This window comes from Kwoniella shandongensis, chromosome 14 (assembly GCF_008629635.2).
Source record: "Kwoniella shandongensis chromosome 14, complete sequence".
Lineage (NCBI taxonomy): Eukaryota > Fungi > Basidiomycota > Tremellomycetes > Tremellales > Cryptococcaceae > Kwoniella > Kwoniella shandongensis.
Window position 1 is genome coordinate 404949 of NC_089300.1, and position 22422 is coordinate 427370.

At 49.6% G+C, this 22422-nt stretch overlaps 7 protein-coding genes across 7 annotated transcripts; 5 read left to right on the top strand and 2 right to left on the bottom strand.

Moving 5' to 3' along the window:
- Positions 1–305: 305 nt before the first annotated feature.
- On the top strand, positions 306–2051 carry CI109_107236 (uncharacterized protein; the record flags this gene model as incomplete). Its single annotated transcript, XM_032003693.1, has 4 exons — positions 306–696; positions 779–1478; positions 1558–1882; positions 1935–2051. The coding sequence occupies 4 exons, from the start codon at positions 306–308 to the stop codon at positions 2049–2051; spliced, it is 1533 nt and encodes a 510-aa protein (XP_031862106.1).
- Positions 2052–2921: 870 nt separating this feature from the next.
- Positions 2922–7521, top strand: CI109_107237 (uncharacterized protein; the record flags this gene model as incomplete). The annotated part of the gene is made up of 6 exons (XM_032003694.1): positions 2922–3213; positions 3361–4268; positions 4347–4532; positions 4586–5506; positions 5559–7140; positions 7205–7521. The coding sequence occupies 6 exons, from the start codon at positions 2922–2924 to the stop codon at positions 7519–7521; spliced, it is 4206 nt and encodes a 1401-aa protein (XP_031862107.1).
- A 951-nt stretch (positions 7522–8472) lies between these two features.
- Positions 8473–8781, bottom strand: CI109_107238 (uncharacterized protein; the record flags this gene model as incomplete). Its single annotated transcript, XM_032003695.1, has 1 exon — positions 8473–8781. One exon carries the CDS (start codon positions 8779–8781, stop codon positions 8473–8475), a length of 309 nt encoding a protein of 102 aa, XP_031862108.1.
- Positions 8782–10261: 1480 nt separating this feature from the next.
- CI109_107239 (serine/threonine-protein phosphatase PP-X isozyme 1) lies at positions 10262–12102 on the top strand (the record flags this gene model as incomplete). The annotated part of the gene is made up of 9 exons (XM_032003696.1): positions 10262–10287; positions 10507–10630; positions 10811–10901; positions 11020–11306; positions 11460–11535; positions 11594–11658; positions 11719–11787; positions 11855–11910; positions 11970–12102. 9 exons carry the CDS (start codon positions 10262–10264, stop codon positions 12100–12102), a joined length of 927 nt encoding a protein of 308 aa, XP_031862109.1.
- Positions 12103–13670: 1568 nt separating this feature from the next.
- On the top strand, positions 13671–16057 carry CI109_107240 (uncharacterized protein; the record flags this gene model as incomplete). Its single annotated transcript, XM_032003697.1, has 5 exons — positions 13671–13902; positions 14072–14400; positions 14463–14539; positions 14601–14737; positions 14796–16057. 5 exons carry the CDS (start codon positions 13671–13673, stop codon positions 16055–16057), a joined length of 2037 nt encoding a protein of 678 aa, XP_031862110.1.
- A 716-nt stretch (positions 16058–16773) lies between these two features.
- CI109_107241 (uncharacterized protein) lies at positions 16774–18877 on the top strand (the record flags this gene model as incomplete). The annotated part of the gene is made up of 5 exons (XM_065967989.1): positions 16774–16830; positions 17174–17725; positions 17977–18216; positions 18509–18637; positions 18815–18877. 5 exons carry the CDS (start codon positions 16774–16776, stop codon positions 18875–18877), a joined length of 1041 nt encoding a protein of 346 aa, XP_065824061.1.
- A 351-nt stretch (positions 18878–19228) lies between these two features.
- On the bottom strand, positions 19229–22226 carry CI109_107242 (uncharacterized protein; the record flags this gene model as incomplete). Its single annotated transcript, XM_032003699.1, has 13 exons — positions 19229–19453; positions 19516–19581; positions 19636–19683; positions 19736–20535; positions 20590–20660; positions 20713–20817; positions 20878–21013; positions 21079–21199; positions 21249–21337; positions 21396–21404; positions 21463–21824; positions 21896–22001; positions 22082–22226. 13 exons carry the CDS (start codon positions 22224–22226, stop codon positions 19229–19231), a joined length of 2283 nt encoding a protein of 760 aa, XP_031862112.1.
- Positions 22227–22422: the final 196 nt, after the last annotated feature.

The following is a 22422-nucleotide window of genomic DNA, read 5'->3' on the forward strand; positions in this document are numbered from 1 at the left end:
TTCTACTCCGAGCGAGGAGTCACTCCTGCTGGTAACTGGTATATTTCGGGAAATCGGCCGAACGGCCTCAAATCACGGGCATCAGTTAAATCTCCGAGAAGCAGTACCTTTTGGATACTATTTTTGGGTCTGTTGATGGGATAAATTGTAATAAATGGAAATGTAATCAAATAATTTCAAGAGTGGCATGTATCTCCTTCTCCACCTGACAGGTCCACTCGTGATAATCTGTACATGTATGTTGTCTCAATTGAAAAAGCTTAGTGATCAATCGCTATACTCACAATCACAATTACAGAAGCATCATGGTGCTTTCATATAGCGCTATAGCGAAGCCCGCTTCAGGCGAGCCTAGTATTATCTCCATCGCTACTCCCGCTGCCACCGCTGTAACAGCAACACCATCAAAACAGAATGAAGAACTTCCTACACCTGGACCATCAACACAGTCCCTTCCTCCAGTCGCCTCCAGCTCGAACTCCAGCTCCGAAAAATCAACGATCGAACATCTCATCCTCGATGCTGGACCTTTACTCTCCCTCACACCGCTCCGACATCTGGCAACAACGTTCCATACTACACCGCTCGTACTTGCCGAGTTGAGAGATCCGAAAGCTAGAGAACATTGGGAGCGATTGAAGTTGACAGGAGTAGATATCAGAGTCGAGAATCCAACAGCTGACTCTATGGCAAAGGGTGAGCGTTCTTTGCGGTTGAGGTCGCGCCGAAACATGGCTTTGACTGAGGTTAATGCTAATCTTAATCGGTATTGTTACAGTCTCGGCATTCGCCAAGAAGACGGGAGATTTCGCAGTCCTTTCGACAACAGATTTATCAGTAGCCGCTCTGACATATCAGTACGAGGTACTCTTGAACGGTGTAGAGGGTATCAGAACGGAACCAGGACAGAAAAAGCCCAAGAAGGTGGAAGAGATCAAGGAGGAGGCCGAGCCGACAAATGAGGATGCCAAGCAGGACGAGGAGAGAGAGGAAGCACAGCCAGAGCATGAAGACATTGCGAGCGAGTCCGATTCAGAGGAAGAGCAAGACCAAGAGGGTGCGCATGGCGTGGAAGAAGTCACACAGTCGATCGAGCAGGTCTTGCTTGACTCCGAGGCACCAACAGAACAACAAGAAGAAGTCGATGTCGACGCCCCAACTACGACTGACAACACTCAATCTGCCGATTCCGTTATCGATCAATCCACTGAGGACCAAACACAAGATCAAGAAGAGGAGGACGAATCGGATGGAGGTGAATGGATCAACCCTGCGAATCTCACCACTCACCGATCCCGTGATCTCGGTCTTATCACTCCCAGTGGTTCTGCAGCCAAACCTCCTGCCGTGGCTTGTATGACTGGAGATTTCGCGGTGCAAAATATATTGTTGGGTATGGGATTGGGTCTGGTTGGAGAAGGTGGAAAGAAGATCAGCAAAGTGAAGAGCTGGGTTCTAAGATGTCACGCTTGTTTCAAGTGAGTTGAACGGTTCCTCGCTTACCGCATATGTGTATATCCCGTATGGGTCAAATTCTGATGTTTTGTCTGCCGGCAGGATCTGCAAAGACTCGAGCAAACGATTCTGTCCTTCATGCGGTAATGCCACCCTTATGCGAACGACCGTCACCACCGACTCCAAAACCGGTAAACAATCACTCCATCTTAAGAAGAACTTCCAATATCACACACGAGGAACAATCTATTCCATCCCTGATCCAAAGATGGGTCGATCAAAGGGTCAAGTGAAAGGCGGAAGTGGTCTGATTTTGCGAGAAGATCAAAGAGAATGGTCGGACGCTGTTAGACATCAGGATATCAAGAAGGAGAAGGAAGAGAGAAGAGCAGCAAAAGGTGTTTTGAAAGGCTGGAACGATCCTGACGTGAGTGATCCCCGAAACTTACAAACCCGACCAGCCGCTAATAGATGCACAGTGGTTGCCCGAGATCATATCTGTCGGCATGTCTGGAAAAGGTCGATCAGGAGGTGGTGGAATGCCATCCATCGGTCACGGTCGAAAGAACCCGAACCAAGCGAAGAAAAGGAGATAAAACAATGTCTGGTTATTTTCTCTAGACTTTTCGGACTGTCTGTATTGTGAGTGGAGTGAATCCACCCAGGCAGCTATATGAAGCTGCTCCAATCTACTATATATAAGCGCTTTGGCTGATCAATTGCGCATTCTGTTTTTTTTTTTAGATATCTCACTTGGTTGCTTCCATCATCACAGCCGGGACATTTTCCCAGCCAGACTACAACATGCATTTACTTGTCGCCAACATGTTTTTGCAATGAGAGGAGGGTGTAATTCAGTACGACTGATTGCATTTACTGAACTGTTTGTCAGGTGTTCGCCATTTACGACCGGCATTGACGTATGGGTACAAACAGAAGCTGCATTACCGGCAACTACTTTGTCGACAGGGTCGGTTGTGAACTCTGAACTTTACATCAGCCAAGAGCGACTCTATTTTTTCTTCTCCCTGCGATGCCGAATCCGAGCATCAACTCAACTTCTAGACGACGGCAACCCTCTCACACAGTCTGACGGACTCGGCCCGTGAAGAAGAAGTCGGACGAGGACGAATCTTGGTCCTTCGAGGTGAGGTCACGGTGATAAGAAAAAACCATTTACGGTTGGTGACTAATATATGTCCCTTAGAAACAAAGTTCTCTTGATTTCCGCACTGTCTCACTTGAGACTCGAGGATAGGGGGTTTAGCTCTCGGATAGGGGGGTTAACATACGCAATGAACGGCAAAGCACTGCCTCTGCCGCTGTCATGTTGCTGATTTGGCCACTCATTCAAATATAAGTACAGTATCCGCTCACATTTCCACTTCATCATTTCTACTTCTTCAATCTTATCCATCCATTCATCAATCCATCCATATCATAATTCCAACCACTAGCACATTAACATGCTTGCTTTTCTGCAACAACTCCTATTTACCTTCCCACCCATCACCTTTTCCCTAGAATCATTATCGACTCTCATCGTCGGTCTATTCTATTACGCCATCATCATCTTCATCCTACGATTCTTCACATCCAAGACCTTCTTGACCCATCTTTCGGAATCCGACATGTCTGGTCAGAGGAGGACAATCAGTATACAGGGCATCGAGATGCCTGCGAATGCGACGTTCAAGCAGATCGAGCTGGCTCTCGAACAACGACAACGACAACAAGAAGCGGAACGAGCGTACCAGCGTAAGTCTTCTCACAGAGAAAAACAAGGTCAGTATATTCTTTCCGCATCTTCTTTCCAAACCCCTCTACCCAGTCGTCGTTCTGCATCGCATCCACGTTACATTTGCTATACAAGATTTTTGCTGACGCTCATACGTCCTCCCGAAGTAAATGTCGAGTCGACAAGACGATATCGTGATCCCCGTATCAGCTGGCCAGATAAGCGAGAATCGCAATTCCCTCATTCGCCATACAAAACTGGTTTTTGGCCCGTCAAACCTGTAACCCCAACCGCTACATCGCCTCGTCACCGTCAGACTTCGGCTTCCGCACCTGCCAATACAATACAACCGAAAGCCGCTACTACTTCGAAAGTGAAGGCGGATGCTCCGCACATCGGACAGGGCCCAAAGAAACCCAGTGACGAACACTCTCAATTCAATGCGACCGCCATATCGTCTCTCGCACCTGACACGAATGGTAACGAAACCAGAGTAAACTCTGATGAATACGAGACACGCAAAATCACTCGCATCCACTGGAATTTTAGCAAGAATCCACCACCCCGACCGCCATTCGATCTCAAGAAGCGTCGTGTGCCCGATCATACGCCTATTGACTATAATTACAGTCGTGCTGGTCACGGTGTGCGAGTTCCGTCTGCGTCGTCTGTGACGTTTGCTCCGGAATTGGCGAAGAACAACAACAGTCGAGCGGGTGGCGATAGCTCGTCTTCCGAATCACCGGCCGCAGACCGACCGACCGACAAATCGCCACCAGAAGGCGTTAAGGCGACTCAAACGACTCCCGAGAATCGAAGTGATCGTAATCGCGTAGCTGCATCCCGCTCTCATGAAAAGTCTGAATTGAAAGGCAAGACCTCCGTCAGAAGCGCTTTTGACGCGTCGAATTCAGTGCCGACGTCCGTAGTTCCTGTAAAGCAGACTCCGACGACACCGATTAATCATATCACTCGAGTGCCTCCTCTGTCTTTCTCGCCTACGAGTCCAAACCATGTATTGCTCAGAACCCCTCAGCAACCGACTATATCAGGAGACGAGAATTACGCCAAGAAGGTGAGTTCAACTTCCAGTAATTTTGTCCCGCTCCGGCCCGTCACTTGAAATATAAACTGACATATGGATTCCTCACAGCTTCCTTTCACCAATACTCTCGGTCTTGTGTTCAACGGAGCACCTTCGAACCCAAGGAACATCTACAATGGTCCACTCACCCGAAAATCATACCGGCCAGACATGGGCGCTTTGGCTGCTCGGCAGAAGACACTGCTGGACGCGAGTGATCAGATTCACACGACGTCTGAAGACAGGCGTAGCAAGGTGAGTTCATCACAAGTGGTCGACATACCAAGCTGATACATTCTGTGCGTAAGGCTGGACCTTCTTCGTTGTCTGAAATATCGAGTGCCCATTCGAATCAAACACTTCCAGCCATGCACGCGCAACCGATGCGTATGGTAGACAAGTCTGTATCGACAGAACCAGTGACAGAAATTCCAGCGATCAACTCCGCTACGCTTCGGGAAATCCTGAATACGGAAATGAGACAAGTCATGAAGGAGGACATGAGACAAGTGGTGAAAGAGGCGATGGGAGAATTTCTGACAGGTGGATTACAAGCCGAAATCCATCGAGCGGTCGGAGTGGGGATGAGCCATCTGACGAGGAAGGTGGAGAGGGCGGTGGTGCGAAAAATGAAAATCAGCGAGAAAATCAAAGACGACGTGCGCAAGGTTCGAAAACAAAAACTCACGCAGCGAGCCAAAAGTCCTTCCGCCTCAGACCTGCTGACAGCTTCATCGCTGGATTGGCTAAACACCTCGTACGAACAAACGAATGCGACTATATATAACCCCGTTCGGCCCGCGGCAATGAACCACAACATCGCCGCAAACACTGTGTACTCGGCAGCTCCGTCTTTCCCCTGGATCCATACTAAGCAAGATCAGGCGAATACACTGTCACCGTCCACGGTGACCCGACCGGAGTTCAACTATCCTTCACCCGTCACAACCGTCGGATCAGCAACACCCTCATTCGATTGGATCCACTTGCCAAATAGCCAGGTGAACCAAATAATACCGAACAGAACGACACCATCACACGCCTACAATGTCCCTGCACCTTTTATCAAACCGGTACAGCCGACTTCCGACTGGCACCATGTCTGGAACGAGCAATCAAGTCTCGCCGATTTCACACCGATACGGCCTTCGGAAGCGACACATCTCTTCCCGGTCTTCTCTACACCTACGGACATGCCTGCTTTAGACATGTACGAGCCAGGATTTGGGGTGAGTCACCTCTATTTGTAATATATAGAACGCCACTAACTTCCGAACGTAGCAGCCTCATGGAGCGGAAAGTGATCAGATGAACGTTGAGGGGCTGGAGAACGATTTCATTTGGGACGAAACCATGGAGATTGAACGGTTATTGGACCCATTGAGCGAAATGGAAATGGATCGAGGGTTCCAATTTGAGCAAGATGACGTGGCGATGGCTACAGAAAATCAATTCCAAGCTCAAGGATCCTCCGCCATACCATGGACTCAAACCCCGGCTCAATACTTCGACCCCGATTGGTTTACTCAACTCCCTGTTGTTTCCGCCCCCGCCCCGTCTCCTACTGTTATTTCTGCCCTCACACATGGCAGTAGTCAGTATGTGCCTGTTCCCGAACCAGCGATCACCACCCCAGCATCGGCTGGTACTGTCGGTACTGCTTCAATCACAACCCCTGCCACACCGTTCCAAGGCTTTGCCTTCCCAGTTCCACCACCGCCTGCTATCGTGCCTGCCACTGCTGCCTCCGTGCCCGTCACCAACAACGCACCTGTCGTTTCGATCCCGTCTCCTCCGGCTAGCCCGCCGGCCGCTTTCAATGTATCACCTCACCCTACCGCACGCGCATCGTCGGTCACAACTGTTGTCTCCCCACCTATCGCTGTTACACCAGCCATTCGCTCGACTCCGCCTACTACCCCTTTACGTACGTTTGTCAAGAGACCTAGGCTGTCTCTTTCGGTGTCGCATTCCAATCCGTCGGCGGTAGAGAGCGTTGCCGAACAGGCAACACCGGACCCACCCGCCGAGTCGACTTCTACCGAACCAAATACTTCAGTGGTGCCTGAGCAACAAGTCACACCTGCCAGCGAGTCTACAGGTCCATTACTCGCCGAAAATCCCACCCCAGCGCCGTTATCACCGCCGGCAACACAAAATGTCACCCTCACGGTTCCAGGTCCGGCCATAGCGACGTCGGAGACGGCTTCGGCAACTCAACCTAGCGAGTCTGTGGCGATGCCACCTTCCCTCCAAGTAATTTCAGTGTCTCCCTCAACTTCTTCTGATCCAGGCCCCTCTGTCACGGATACGGCGGCTGCAGCGACCGCGTCGCACACTCCTGCCCCTGCGGACGTTTCCATCTCCAGTCAGGCGCATCATGATCCGCAGGCATTCAATTTCTCGATGCCTCGTCCAGCTGCAGTTGGTGAAAACCCTCCGAGAGCGATCGAGGCTGCGACTCCAGTCTCGCAAGCTTCGCAAGGTTTTATTTTCTCACTTCCTGGACCCTCCAGAACCAGCACTGAGGCTGCCGGTCCATCAAATTCGGCTGGACCATCGAGTCAAGGGTTCACCTTTTCGATCCCTCGCTCCTCTGCAACCACAACAGAGTCCGCAGGGCCATCTAGTCAGAATTCGATACTGTCAGCTCCGACTCCTCTCAACTTCAACTTCTCGTTCTCGGACTCTGCGACCGCAGGGCCATCTGCGTTATCCAACACGATGCCTGCAGGTCCGCCACGGCGATTCATCTTCGGAGCTGGTCCGACAGATGAGGAACTTGCCATGAACGAACCGTCCGAGTTGGATGAAAAAGGTGAAGTGGAAGCGATGTTGGGAGATGTCTTGGAGGGAGACGAGGGTAAGTTCTGTCTGCATTGTACGAGTAAAGGTCGAAGAAAGCGCTGACTTCATCACTAAATCAGGTGGACAAGGCTCGAGTTCCAGCTTCATCGCCAACCCACCATCACTTTTCACGTCTTCTCCTTTGCCCACCCGATCAGCGGAAGAAGCGCAGGTCCAATCTGCCCTCGGGGGATATACTGATCCGATCCCAAATGCGAATTCTGCGAAGCAGAAAGTCATGGAACGTCTCCTTGCGCAGGACGAACCGAAACCGCCCAGACAACATGGTGTGTTTGTGGAAAACCCGCCTGAACCAGCTTCGAAGAGGGGTTATAAGCCTTGGGTTTCTTCGAAATTGGCTGGAAGTCCGATTTCGGGGAAGAGAAGGAAGCCGTAAGGGCGTGGCGGAGGGGAGGGAGCGTGCACTGATTGCTCGCTCTGTTCAGTCATTGGTTCGGTTGATCTTACACTATCTGTTGTAATCTGTCGTTCTTCGTTCTTTTTGTTGCTTGTTTTGAATCACCCTTTGCTTTGATCAATCCTTTCGTATCTTTCGATCTTTTTTTTTTCTTGGAAAATCAACATCTCATCATACCACGCCATAAGAGAATCTTTCGTCTTTCGTTCTTCCTCTTCCCGAGTCGAACGAACCCCTACGGACGTAAAGGTTCTCTTCTCATCTCCTTCTCCTTCTACGAAGGTGAAAGAGTTGTTGATTTTTTCTCTAACTATACATCTTGTATAGAGGGGAAAAAAGAATGGCGAAGATCAATCCATTCTTTGGCAATCTCTCCTATCCGCACGGAGGGTTGATAGGTGCGACTTTTAGGACTTGTCTTTCCAAGAGATTGGGGAAAGAACGAGTAGTATATCGCATCTACATTTGTATTGTAGTCTATGACGTTACGGCGTCGGGGCGTTGTTCTTGTTATGTGTTGTCAAGTTGCCACACGAGGGGCTGTAGTGGTGTAGTGGATGAAATTGCGAGTGCACGGGATAATGCGATGAATGATATGATACTGTCAAGAACAGGATTGTGTACGGTACAAACGAAATACATGTGGAATATCGCGGTAACAGGACGAAGTGGGACAGTGCTACAGAGACGCACAGTCTACAAATATGCTGAAAAAAACAACATCGCTCCTGTAGTGAGATGCGATAAAGCACTGGAATCACTAGCGTACTACAGTACAGTATACGTGTACAACGAGGGGACTATGGTAACAACATGTACAACTTATAGAAATTCAGTTTCGACTTGAAAACATCTTCAGCCTTTCCTGATCATTCTGCTCCTCTACCTCAAACCTCGCGCGATTTCCGAATCTCAACGCGTCTTTGTCCCTTACCAGAGGTCGATCGTCAACCTGTCTTCCACATCTGGAGGTTCAACTAGCACCCACGTAGTTGGTGGCGTTGGACTCTCGTCAAAGTGTGAAATGTAAGCTCGTCGATCACGTTCATACGTGGGCAGTAGAGCAGGAGGGGTGTACCGAGCAGATAGGGGAGTCGAGTCGTGAAGCGATCGGGTGTGGAGTTGGTGGGGGCCGGTGAGGATTGAATATACCGTGATGGAAGGAGAAGTGGAAGGAGGAACCGGTGCGGATGGTCGAACGATCCGACGAGGAGTGATCAACAGCGACTCGTAGCTCATAGTACTGATCGTGGTTAGATGTGAGTCTGTGAGTCTGGCTCGAGTCGAATTGATGTAGGGATGACGTCTTCTTCTCTTGTGACGCTGACGGGTTCGAGCCGGTCCATTCTCAGGACTTTTGTCTGGGGGAGGTGATTGATGAGGAGGAGAGTCGCCAATTGAGCGGTGAAGGCATTTCAAGTGCTGAAAAAGTAAAGTTGGAGGATACTCAGGTTCCCTATTTAGAATCGACGGATCTATGGTGTTGTTCGGCATATTAGACATACAGCATCGAGCCCGCCCATCGAGAGGAGGAGTGACAGTGATTAGAGGGATCGACGTTACAGGATTCATCTCTTCCATGATTGGCTTATTGCTTTGTTTAGGCGAATTTTCCCTTCGATCCCGATCGCAGTTCTCAGAGTCACTTTTTGACCAGCTGCAAGGCAGAAGCTCCTCTGATCACTTGTCAGCTTGCACTTGTGTCCGCAACGATCTTTGGCGGAGTCACGAAGCTCACCTATCAAGCCCTTGGACGGATCTGTAATTTTTAGACACGAAGCATTTCTCAGACATTCCCTAAATTCATCTTGTAACGACGTCCCATCTTCCTTTCATATATTTTCCACTTCTTCAAGCAGTGCGCGAGCCCCATCGTGATCGCGAGTCAAGCGCTGTGTTCCGATAAGAGGGTATGGCGAGGGTTGTGGCGATGACACTTGGTCAGAATATTCCTCTCGAGGAGAGTGAGATGGTTCGGGTTTCCGTTTGCCAATAAATAGAGATGATGAGATTTGAAATCTACTTTTCAAATGGGTAAAGAAGGAGAATGTGCTCGACACGCTCCGGTGAGAGGGCATCGACCCGGACCCTATCGAGCAAGTGAGGCGGGAAGACGGTTCTTCATCGTGTTGACCAAAAGACGCTGAGCGGGAAAGAAAACGATATGGTGCTAGTATCATAGCGAGAGGCAATTCCTTACAACAGCGATCGATGTATACAACAAGCAGAAGGGATGAGCGAGATATCATTGACCATCAAAGTAGGTAGCACGGCTATATTCATATAAGTTTACAAGTGGCAAAAGAGGTCGGATGACGCCAGAAATCAGTCACCACCTTCTTCACCTTCTTGATGATTGCTCCCCCCACTTTACATGTTGATTCGATATCACGCTAATCATTCATTCAATCAATCGTCCGTCTGCAGTTGCCACCTGAAAACATCGAATCTAATCTTCCTCTTCCTCTCCTCAATCCAAACACCCAACACAGTAACCTAATCACCTAGAAGAAAAGCATCGAAAAGCGATAAGTCTCGCACAACTACAAGTAATAAATAGAAACGACGGTCGGGAGAATAGTAGATACTTCTCTCTTATCGACGGGACGACCACGACCTTGAATCGAACATTACTCCAATCATCCGTCTCGTGTGACGGATCAGATTAGTGCTCGACTCTTGAGGAGATCGATATCTAGACGGGAATTGAAGAGGCGTCATGTCATTATCTTCAGATCTGGATAAGTGAGTTGGTCCCTACTATCTTGATGATGCCTGTCTAGGCAAGGCGTTTGTTGACAGATGTACCTACCCCTTTCTCTTCCTCCTGCCCATTAAACATTCTCCCTGTTGCCCTTGCTGTATCCTACGTACCTATCATCTTCATCCTCTTCCCGATCCACTCCTTCTTGGATGTCCGTCACGACACGACCTCGCTGTTCTGCTCTGCACCACTTTACATAGACAAATCGCCCAGCTGAAACGATGCGAGATCATACCCGAATCAGCCGTCAAAGAGCTTTGTCTCAAGGCCAAGGAGATATTGATGGAAGAGGGGAATGTGCAATATGTTGATAGTCCAGTCACGGTGAGTATGGGCTATCTATCGTCGCAAGCTCTCTGTGCGAAAGTATGGCGAGGGGCGGAATGAAGTTAGGACGTAGATGGGGGATTGGGGTCGAGGGATACACACACGATGGAATGAGGGAAGGGTGATCCCGATGAGGAACATCATGTGCACAGAAAGCTGATGTTGGTTCCTTCATAGATATGTGGTGATATACATGGACAATTCTTCGACCTGATGGAGTTATTCAAGATCGGTGGATTTTGTCCAGAGACGAACTACATCTTCATGGGTGAGTCGCCTCATCCGAATTGTTCCCTTTACAGATCTGCCTTCCACCACCAGGTCCCTCTCTTCCGCTCTATGGGTTATTCTATATGGGGCTGATAACTGACCCGCTCATGCTCTAGGCGACTTTGTCGATCGAGGATTCTATTCCGTCGAAACATTCCTCCTCTTACTCCTACTCAAAGTCAGATATCCAGATAGAATAACCCTCATACGAGGTAATCACGAATCGAGACAGATCACCCAAGTGTATGGATTCTACGACGAATGTCAGAGGAAATACGGGAGTAGTAATGTCTGGAGATATTGCTGTGATGTCTTTGATTATCTGAGTTTGGGATGTGTGGTGGATGGAAGGGTGTTTTGTGTACATGGGGGATTGAGTCCGCAAGTGGGAAGACTGGATCAGGTGAGTGCGAGCGTGTTCTACTATTTTCATGCGGTCCATACTAGGGCAAGGTCGTTACACTCATTGGGTAGTGTGGAGCGGAAAGGAGACTGTGGAAGGAGAAGCTGGAGGTCGTCACATGGTGCGATTGCTGATGTCTTATTACTCCTACAGATCAGAGTCATCGACAGACGGCAGGAGGTACCGCACGAAGGACCGATGTGCGATCTGTTATGGTCAGATCCGGACGGTGCGTAATCGTCCCTTATGCGAAGTCCTGTGGACCTCCCTGACATACACCTTCACAGACATCACCGGCTGGGGAATGTCACCGCGAGGTGCAGGATTCTTGTTCGGTAGCGATGTTGTAGACGTGAGCTGACCATCTACAACTGGATGACTTTCGCGAACGTAGCTGACTCACTCCACATAGCAATTCAACCACAACAACGATATCGAACTGATAGCTAGAGCGCATCAGTTAGTGATGGAGGGGTATAAGGTATGTTTCAAGACTAGGCTATAGGTGGCAAACGGATATGGAAGCTGACTTTGTGACTGTTCTGCAGCTCATGTTCGATCGAAAGATTGTGACGGTGTGGTCAGCACCCAACTACTGTTATCGGTGAGTGGAAAGACGAGTCCCCTTATGGAGCGTAGCGCTGACTCGACGGCTGTACTCAGATGCGGAAACACGGCGAGCGTGTTGGAGCTTGACGAGAACCTGCGACAAGAATACAAGGTGTTTGATGCGGCTCCTCAAGATGCGCGATCGATACCGCAAAAGAGACCGATGATGCACGAGTACTTCTTGTGAGGAAGGGTGAGGGGAAGAACAGACATGAGACATATTGTAGGGAGACCGCGTGCTAGAACAAGGAGGACTGTCAGATGGTTGTTGGACGAAGGCAGTCCCGCGACCATGAAAATGAGAATGAGAACGAGGAAGGATCACAAGCAGGGACGGGCGATTGCTGGGAAAGCAGCGTATAGAATTGACTCTCATTCACGAATCGGTTCGTTTAGAATCAAAGCATCTGGAAACAAGGAGAACTGTAGCATGAAGATGAATCTATCACATCGATGTATGATGGATCCTACAAACAAACATGCCAATCGACTGACATGTGGCAAACCCATGTACACAGATGACGAGGTCAACATGATGTGAACGAGTTTAGGCCATGCCAAGATGCATGTAGCCCAGCAACGACAAGAACCCAAATCCAGTATTGTGATTGTAATAAAAGCAAGTACCAATGGATGAAACGAGGTGAGTACTTGTATTGTTTACTGGTAGTTGTTGTGCTAAGGGGATCGTCGCTCTTTTTGTGTTCAGACCCTTAATGAATCAGGGTGAAAGGGGGAAACCAAGGAGGAGTATGTAACCGGGCATTGCGTGAATTCGTGCAATTGTTGTTGCGCGACTGGCTTCTTTGTATTGCGCGAGTGGGGAACGGGCAAGGGAGGGAGAGAGACGCGTTTCACTCTGTCACTCAAATAATCATTCCACTCCAGCCACGGGCCTCGTTTCGTGTGTGTGTGTGCATGGACCACCCCCCTTCCTGCATAACATTCCTTATAGACAGCATCTATCTCTCTGAATGAAATGTATCGTGCATAATCACTCTCATTCATATATCGTACATTCTCACGACAAACAATACCCTCGTCCACCGGACCATCCTCCCCTTCCCTTCTCCCCGCATAACGACAAATCCTATCACTCACCCGATTCACCATCTGGTGCACCATATCAATCTCATCTCAGGAACAAGCTCGAAATAACAAATCAGACTGGGTGGGTGGGTGTCTGTGGTGTTGTGTTGTGTCGTGCACCGTTCCTCTTTCTCGTCTCAACTCGCCCCTTTCTTACCTTTTCTTCTACCCTGTCACATCTACCTAGATCTGACAAAACATCAACCCAATCACAGATTCCAATCCTGTCCGAGCTCAACAACGACTTCGGCTGTTCAATTCATCGCACCACAATCCTTTCTCTTTGTTTCCATTCGACTTCATCATCTCTCTTTGCTCTTTGATTATTCGGTTCGGACAACCTCGGGACAGAGGTCGACAACACACTCCTTTAAACAATACACAGCCCCCATCTCTAACCTCGAACCACCCATCATCCCTCCATCCCTTGACTTGAGGACAGTTCACCTTGTCTCTCATTGACGACCAACGCAAGCACGCACACGCACGAACCCTCATTCGGATAGAAACGGAGTCAATACACCTTTCGATAAACAATCTTTAATACTACAAAGTTATATTCAATCAACAACCAACATCACGTATCACATTCTCGTCTTACGACCTCAACTCCACTTCAGTCACCCAACCCCTCCCCCTCCTACCCCCTAACCCCTTCCGCCCATCATGATCTCATCAACACCCCTCCTTTCCCTCGCTCTCGCCGCTACAACCCTCGTCAACGCAAACCACATCTCAACACCTGATCGACAAGTCAGACATCGTGATCTCGCTGCTCGACAGGTCAAACCAAGAGCGACGGGAGTCGTTCCTGGTGGGTTTGAGATTGTAGGAGATTCAGGTGTTTCGGCGCAGATGATGTTTCTGGGTACAGAGAAGACGGTTTACATCTTGGATAGTGCGTATCGGCTTCTTCTTTCATCTTACACATGATACCAATGCCATCCTGGTGTACCTCCTCTTCCTCCCATTTACGCTTCTCGCCATCGCCAAGAACCCTTTTGTTTTCTTGTCATTCGTGTCAAAGCGATATAAAGGACCGTGCTGACTCTTCGATCACTCCGCAGAGGCCGAGAACAACTCTATGCAAGTGACCAACGCCGATGGTCTCACCCATCCTGCCTGGGGAACAACGTACGATCTCGCCTCCAACACTGCCACCGCCATGACCGTCTCCTCCAATACTTTCTGTGCAGCAGGTTTACCAGTCGGTAATGGTTCGTGGGTCGTGTTTGGTGGAAACCAACCTGTCACGTATCAGGGTGTAGCGACGAAAGATGCGGGCGGAGCAAACCCGTATAACGATGCGGATGGAGGTGCAGCGATCAGGATGTTGGATCCCTGTGATGATGGTCAATGTGCTTGGCAAGAAGGAGGTGATGCTTTGACAATGAGCGTGAGTGATTGCATCTCACTACACTTTCCGGGATCACTTCTGACGTTCGATTTCACACACAGGGAAAGAGATGGTACCCTTCGGTCGAGTTGCTTGGTGATGGTTCGCTTATCGTCCTTGGTGGTGACAATAACGGAGGGTGAGTATACTGTCCACTCACAATTAAGTGAATTCCTTACTGACATGTGCACACCACACAGCTACGTGTCCACCTTCGTGCAGAACAACCCCACATACGAGTACTGGCCCAAGAAGGCTTCAGGTGCTATCCACATGGACTTCCTCAACTACACCGTTCCCGTCAACCTCTTCCCCCTCACATGGCTCTTGCCCGGTGGTGAGTTTGCCTCGTGATACTATTCGCTTTCCAGTGCTGACTTTGCATCTCATCTCAGGCAAGCTGTTCATGCAGGCCGCTTACAAGACCATCCTTTACGACATGGACAAGAGGACTGAGACCCCTCTTCCCGACATGCCTTATGCCGTTCGAGTCTACCCTGCCTCTGCTGCCAATGCTATCCTCCCTCTTACTCCCGCCAATAACTATACCGCCACCATCCTCTTCTGTGGTGGGTCTAATGCCAACTTCAACCTCTCCTCCGATGGTGGTGCCCAATTCAACGTCACTGCCGTACCTGCGGACGACACATGTGTGAGGATCAGTCCCGAGGACGCCAACCCCACCTATGTTGATGACGACACGATGCCCGAGGGCAGAAGTATGGGTCAATTCATCTACCTTCCCGATGGTACCATGTGGATGGGTAACGGTGTCAACATGGGAACTGCTGGTTACGGTGACGACAAGTATTCGATAGGACAAAGTTACGGTCAAGCTCCGCTTTACCAACCTGCGATCTACAACCCGAACGCGCCTGCCGGTTCTAGGTGGTCTCGAGAGGGTCTCGGGGAATCTACACAAGAAAGAATGTACCACTCGACCGCTATTCTTCTTGCCGACTCGTCCGTTCTCATCTCCGGTTCCAACCCCAACAAGGATGTTACCTTTGCGCAATGGTCTACCTCGTACGAGGTCGAGCGATGGTACCCTCTCTGGTACAACGAGGAGCGACCAGCACCTACGTCTGCATTCCCTCAATCTCTCTCATACGGTGGTGACTTCTGGAACCTTACCTACACCCCTTCGAAATCGTCTTCCGACCCTGGAAACACCAAGATCACGATCGTCCGAACTGGATTCTCCACACATGCCATCAACTTTGGTCAGCGATACCTTGAGCTCGCCACGACCTACACGAAGAATGCGCAGACTGGAGAGGTCACCATACACGCGAGTCAGATGCCGCCTAACTCGAACGTTTTCCAGCCTGGTCCGGCTATGATCTTCCTCGTCGTAGATGGCGTTCCATCTGAAGGAAAGATGATCATGATTGGTTCCGGTCAAATCGGTACTCAACCCATCTCAGCCGCTGCTGTCCTTCCCGAATCAGTCGTCGTCACCTCTGATTCTTCTTCTTCTTCTTCCTCCTCTTCCGCCGCATCATCCAATTCGTCGGATTCCAGCTCTGGATCTTCTGGAGGGTCCAACGCCAAGACTGTCACCAGCGCCAAATCGTCCGCACCAGCCGGTCTGCATGCGAGCGTTTTGGCTGCTATGTTGGGCGTGATGAGCGTCGGTCTAGTCTTGCTCGTTTAAGTTCATGGTAATGATAAACACGGAAAAGGACATTTCACATTATTCTCTTTCTCTCTCTCACACACACACATCATATTTCATTTGTACATACATATTATCTGCAGCACTACTACTTCCCCCTCCTTACTCCCGCCCTTCCCTTTAGCATAGGATATCCATTTTTCGTGTATACACAACCAGAAAAAACTTAATGCCAAAACAGCATAGCTTGTTGACTCGAACACGACACAGTGGGAGAACGTTGAATGCATATTATAAGTTGTTGTTGATTCGCAGGTGGTCCCAATAGTCAGTGAATCATGATGATAACGTGGTCTCGGAGGTGTCCGATGATTACGATGAGATCCGTTTAAAACCGAGGCGAGTTATCGCGTCAGATCATTTCGTCGTTCGAGAGAGACTATCAATAATAGTGAATGAAGATGTGATTATAATCCCATCTCGTCATCTTGTGGCTTGATTAAAAGCTTTCACGCGACTCTAGACAACTGTGATCTCAGACAGTAGAGCTACGTATCGTCGACAAGTGTGAGTTGCTACTACTCACTCACCGACCGCTTCCATTCTCACATCTCCCCTGTTGTCGTTGTTGTTGTTATTCGCTGATTGACCTCACAGTCATTTCGGTCAGTTTGCTTGAGATATCTTCTGATAGAGATACCATTAGCCACTCTCATTCACACACGCACACACTCCTCTCAACCTACACAAACACAATGTCGAATGTACATAATGTCGCTGTCACGGGATTCGGAGAGGGTACGAATGATATTGTGAGTTGAGCTAGATTGTACTTGTCGGTGTCTGGAAGACGCCTTTCCGCTGGATACGTTGTGGTGTGATCGCTTTACAAACGCACCCAGGCTTTGGTGCTCCTTGCTTTGGCATCGGGACTTGCTCCTCCTGTGCTCAAAGAAGACATCTCCACCACCTTCTCATGACCCTTCGTCCTTCGTCTTAAGTAGATAATGTCATGTTTACCTTGACCTCGTTGTGACAGTGCCTGCCGCGGCTTCCCACTCTTTTGTTTCTCCCCACTTGTGCTTTATACCTTTCTAACGTCCATATCACTGACCATGCGCTCTCCTACGCTCGGCATCCGCGTTCACGTGTCAGTACGACCAATATCGTCCCACTTACCCCCCTGACGCCCTTCATAAAATCCATCAAGTTCTCTCCGCCTCATCCCCTCTCTCTTCCTCTTCCAATGTATATGAAGAGCCCAAGCCTAAGACCGGATGGAAGATTATCGAACCTGGTTCTGGTACTGGTATCTTCTCGAGATTACTCATCTCACCACCAACAACACCAAAAAGAGATTATCCAAAATTCGATATTTCGACACTCGTTGGGGTCGAACCTTCAAGTGGGATGAGGAACGCTTTCAAACGTGGATTCGAGAAAATAATCACTCCCGCTGAGGGCAACAAATCCACTACCACTAAAACTGCGAGTGCGAGTGCGAGCGAGGGTGAGGGTGGTAGTCAGAGCGGGTCGACCGCGATCAAGTTTGAGATCGAGGGAAGCGGGACGACAGTAGGAGCTGTAGAAGGTGGATTTGACGATTTGTCAAATGTGGAGCAGTTTGGGATAACGAAGGAAGAGGGAGTGAATGGGGTCATCATTGCTCAAGCGTGGCATTGGTGTCCTGATCACGATAAAGCGTTGGTGAGTGTGATGTGGTGAGATGGGTTCCCAACGCTCGACGTCACTCGCTTGCTATGTTCGTTGGTGAAGTGGGATCGAGCTGACAATCTGATTTCTTGTCCATCTACCCCTCCAATCGCTACAAATGGATGATCGTGTTCAATGTCACTTGTTCCCCGCTTGCTTCCTCGCTTTCTCACTCGATCGACCGTGACCAATTCTACCGCTAACCGTCTTTTCTCATCTTGCCCCTTCCCCCTCCTCCGCCACAGCGCGAGATAGCATCCTATCTTCCCCCTTCTCACCCTCTCATCCTAATTTGGAACCTCGAATCGTTCACACCTAATTGGCAAGCCTCCCTACGCAAGACGTACCAACCGTACGATCTTGATACGCCACAATATTACAAAAATCTGTGGAGAAAGATGTTTGATACGAAATTTTATGAAGAGTTGTTTGAGACGCAGGAGGAGTGGAAAACTGAGTGGAAGGTTGGGATCACGGAAGATCAGGTGAGTCAAAGTGCTATAAAACATCGGGTAAAGCTTTGTATCGCCCGTCAATTTGATCTCGAAGAGAAGCAAAGGGAGGTCTTACTCTCGCTTTGTGGCGTCGAAGCTTGGCTTCGTGTGGAGATCTGTTCGGACTAAGCTTGATGGCGGATTGCTTCCTACTCTGGATCTCCCATCCCCATCGACCACTCTTTACGTTTTCTACCTACTTCTCACGACCTCTGACGGTCTAAAACTGACATGCAACGAACCTCTCCCCCATTTCCCCCTCCCCGCGCAAACCCCCCTGCAGCTCATCCGCCGTCTCTTTTCCAAATCGTACCTCACCCCTGCGCATCTATCGGAAGAGAATCGAATCAAGCTCGATGCTGAGCTTAGGAAGATCATAAGAGGGGCAGATCATGATTGGATAGATGAAGAAGTGAGTTTGGCGTCAGATTGCCTTATGAGTTACATTCCCGATGTGCAACTCTTCTCCTCTTTTACCCCTCATTGTTTGTCAGAGGACAGAATCACTCTCCGCTCTGGGTCTTGAGCGGTTGTCATTTGATCTCTCTTGTAAGCCTGTGAGAGCTGACGGAATCTATCGCACTCGCAGAAGGGTATCTTCAAATATGCCTACGAAACCGATATCATCGTCTGTCGTCGTAACGCGGCATGACCGATCACCGCTCCGGACATAGTCAAAGCCCGTTGCTAGACAGAACTTAGATGAGACAGATAGAATGACGATCAAACATGATCTTGAGGACAGACAAAGGAAACAAAACGCTCGCTCGCATGCTTATATATGCATCTCATATCTACGTGATCGAGCTATCTATCTCACAATTAGCCAGAATTTAAGTCTGGCCAGGCCAAGAAAGAGAGAAAAAGGCCACTATGTTCGTTCTTTCTTTCAATCTTTTGTTCACTCTCAAAACGAAATGGTATTTTCAATGCTATGGGTTTGGTTTCTCACTCTCTTCTTGTCATGAGTTAAATCGTCATTATCGTTCCCCTCCCCCCTTATTTACTCCTTCTTCTCACCCCCGCCCCCACCCCCACCCTCCTTCTTCTCGCTCGCACCACCTTCGGTCGCACCGCCTTCTCGTTTCGCTCCACCGCCGAATGAACCGAATCCTCGTCCTCGACCACGGAAAGTCCCGCCACGACCTCGACCTCGGAACGCACCGTCCGCGAAAGGACGAGAAGGGGGATTGGAAATGCTGACATTGACAGTAGCGTCTCGGATGGACTGAATAATCGATACTTGTCAGTCCATGATCTAGTTATGAGAGAGTACGACGTGTCACTCACACCACTCTGAGCCTTAAGAGCATCGGTCATCTCCTCCTCGGTGGCAAAGTCAACATAGGCAAAGTCCTATCAAGCGATATCAGTAACCTTTCATGCATTCGCAATCGAACGCCAGCTCACCTTTTGTTTCTTGGAGATGTGGTCGACAATGATCTTGACTTGCGAAATCTGCAACACACAATCAGTAAGAGCTCATACGGAAACAGGGTGGCAGACACACCTTATCCGCATGCGAGCCAAACAGCTTCTTCAACTCATCCTCAGTCGTAGGAACTGGAATACCTTTGATGTACAACGAGTGGCGCTTCTGCTTGATGTCACCAGATCCTTCACGACTGTGGGCAGGCTTCTCCTTATCCCCATCTTTGCTTTCGGTAGGTGTGGAAGAGGCTTCAGTCGAGACACCGTTGGCAGTCGCCGCTTTTAGTTCGTCCTTGGCTGCCTTACCATTCGTTGCCGGTGTTGGAGTCGCAGGTTTACCGTTAGCAGCTGGAGTGGAGGGCTTAGTCGTTGCTGGCGCAGCTTTTTCGTTGTCCTGTGAGGATGAGGGGGCTGATGGGGCAGCTTTGTTCTCAGAGTGTTTCCCCTTGCTGGTAGCTGCTGATGAAGCTTGTCCAGCCGGAAGGTTTGGTCCTCGCGCTTGACGGGGACCTGTTGGAGGCTTCGCTGAAGCAGATGACTGACTCGCAGCAGGCGTTGATGACGAAGCCGCAGGTGTTGCTGAGGGTGTGTTCGTTGCTGAAGCTGCCGCAGCCTTCACGTGAGGTGCCAGAGGTCTGTTGGGTCCATTCTTGAACGAGTTGGCGGCAGATCCTGGTCCAGCAGGCGTAGGAACTCCCCTGTTCGGTACGACACCGCTGTTCGGGCCGAATGGTGCTCGTGTTGGCGCTGCAGCCTTCTGGGCGGGCTCGGGGGCAATGGGTCGACGCGCAGCAGCTGCCAGAGGTGCGGCTACTGACGAAGGGAGAGGAGTAGTGGGTGCAGCTTGTCCTGATTTAGTGCGATGACTGAAGTTCAGGCCTGAAAAATGCATGTCAGCAGGATACGAGCGGAGGTCGTAAATTCTCTACTGACCTGCTGTCTTCATTTCCGCAGACACCCTGCCTTCAGTGATAGACAGAAGCATGTGACCGAAGGAAGCGTCCCTGCACGGATTATCAGTTGAAGTGACGATCAAACAGGCCTCTGGAAACTTACGTGAGAATCCAGTGCCAGGTGTTGATCCACATGCCGTGGTCTTCGCTTGTCGGTATGGTACCAATGGCACTCTTGAGTTTCTTCAACAGGGCTTGCTGGTGTTCGCTGTCAAGACGGAGATAAGTTCCGACACACCACATACATGCGCGACACGGGAACACTCACTTCAGGCTGCTGTCGACCTTGTCCCGCACTGTCTCATAGATGTTGTTGAAGGTCGATTGCGCTTGAGTCAGAGTTTGTTGCCAGGATTCGAAATCGGGATGCACTGAAAATTCGTTGTAGGACACAGGGTAGCGGACTGAAGGATGGAACAAGATAAGAGATCAGATATCGCTACACTACGAGGACGGGGTTATTGCTCACAATGCAAACCACTTGAGATGGTCAGGTCTGCTTTCAATGAGCTGGCGATGAGAGTGAGAAGAGGGTGCCTGCAAATCGAAGCAGTAGAGAGGAAGAGTCGCGTTTCTTGAGGATCATACACCTGTTTGGAAGGTGAGCACACATTGTTGGCATTATACTATTGGACTCACGCGTTGTGCTGTATCCAGCAGTTCGCCCATCTGCAACGCGGTCGTCCACATTGTTCCCTGACCACCTGCGATAGTCGCATAACCCTCCCCTAGAAGCTTGTCAGTAACAGTTCGAGCATTCAATTTCTGCTGAGCAAAATGACATACCGTTGTCGACTAGGAGAACACACTCGTCAGCCTACGAACATAACGTTGATCGACATATTCCACTCACACATTTTGTACGGAGCGACAGTTCCACCCAATCCCAGTAATCTCAACTTCATCCCACCCACATCGACGACCCTTGTCGTAGCCTCATCAATGATAGACAGGTTGTTGACCTCGTATTCTCCCGTTCTGAATTTCTCGACAACTCTCACATCCTCGAGCAATCCCCAAACGGTGAAGACTGGAACGGGGAAGTTGATCGCTCCAGTGAGAAGGTGGGGGAACTGAGAAAGGGGGAAATGTATAGAAGAGTTGTTGAGACTGTTGATGAGCGGTTGTCGACCTTGGTCAGCGGGGATCGCTATTAGTTGGGCTCGGGTTGCTGGAGGAAGAAGGGGAGAGTATTGAATGAGGTGACGAAGTATCCTAGACAGGTGATGATATCGTCAGTTGTTGTTCGACAAGGTACAAGACACTTCGATGATCAATGAGCTTACTTGTCACTCATACGATCCAGACTATCGGAAGTCATGAACCCAAAGTCACCAGTATGGATGACAGCTGTCGCCTCATGTTCTCTGATCAATCGATTCAACTCGTGGTCTGTGCATTGGTAAAAGAAAGGAGGTGTAAGAAGGAATGGTCAGCAACGAGTTCTTGAACGATATGTGGGAGTCACTTACAGTCACCACGGATATCCGCGACACAGAGAATCCTACCTGTCTTACCGGCAAGAACTACCCTTGGAGGTGTAGCAGCCGCTGAAGACGCTTTCTCGGTCGGGGGAGGTGATATAATACCGTTCGCTCCGATCGCTTGATTACTCATCTTTTCTGGTGTGTATCTTTTTACTTTTGAAGGAGATCGGTCTCGATATTATTGCTGTACTCGAGCGAGAGTAAGAGAGATGATGAGAAAGGGTAGGTATGATGCGAAGACCGAGGAGGAGGAAGAATGATCAATGTGTTGGGTTGGAGACTAGCAGAGAGAGAGAGACACGAGACCAGGTGCAACCAGTGGCAAA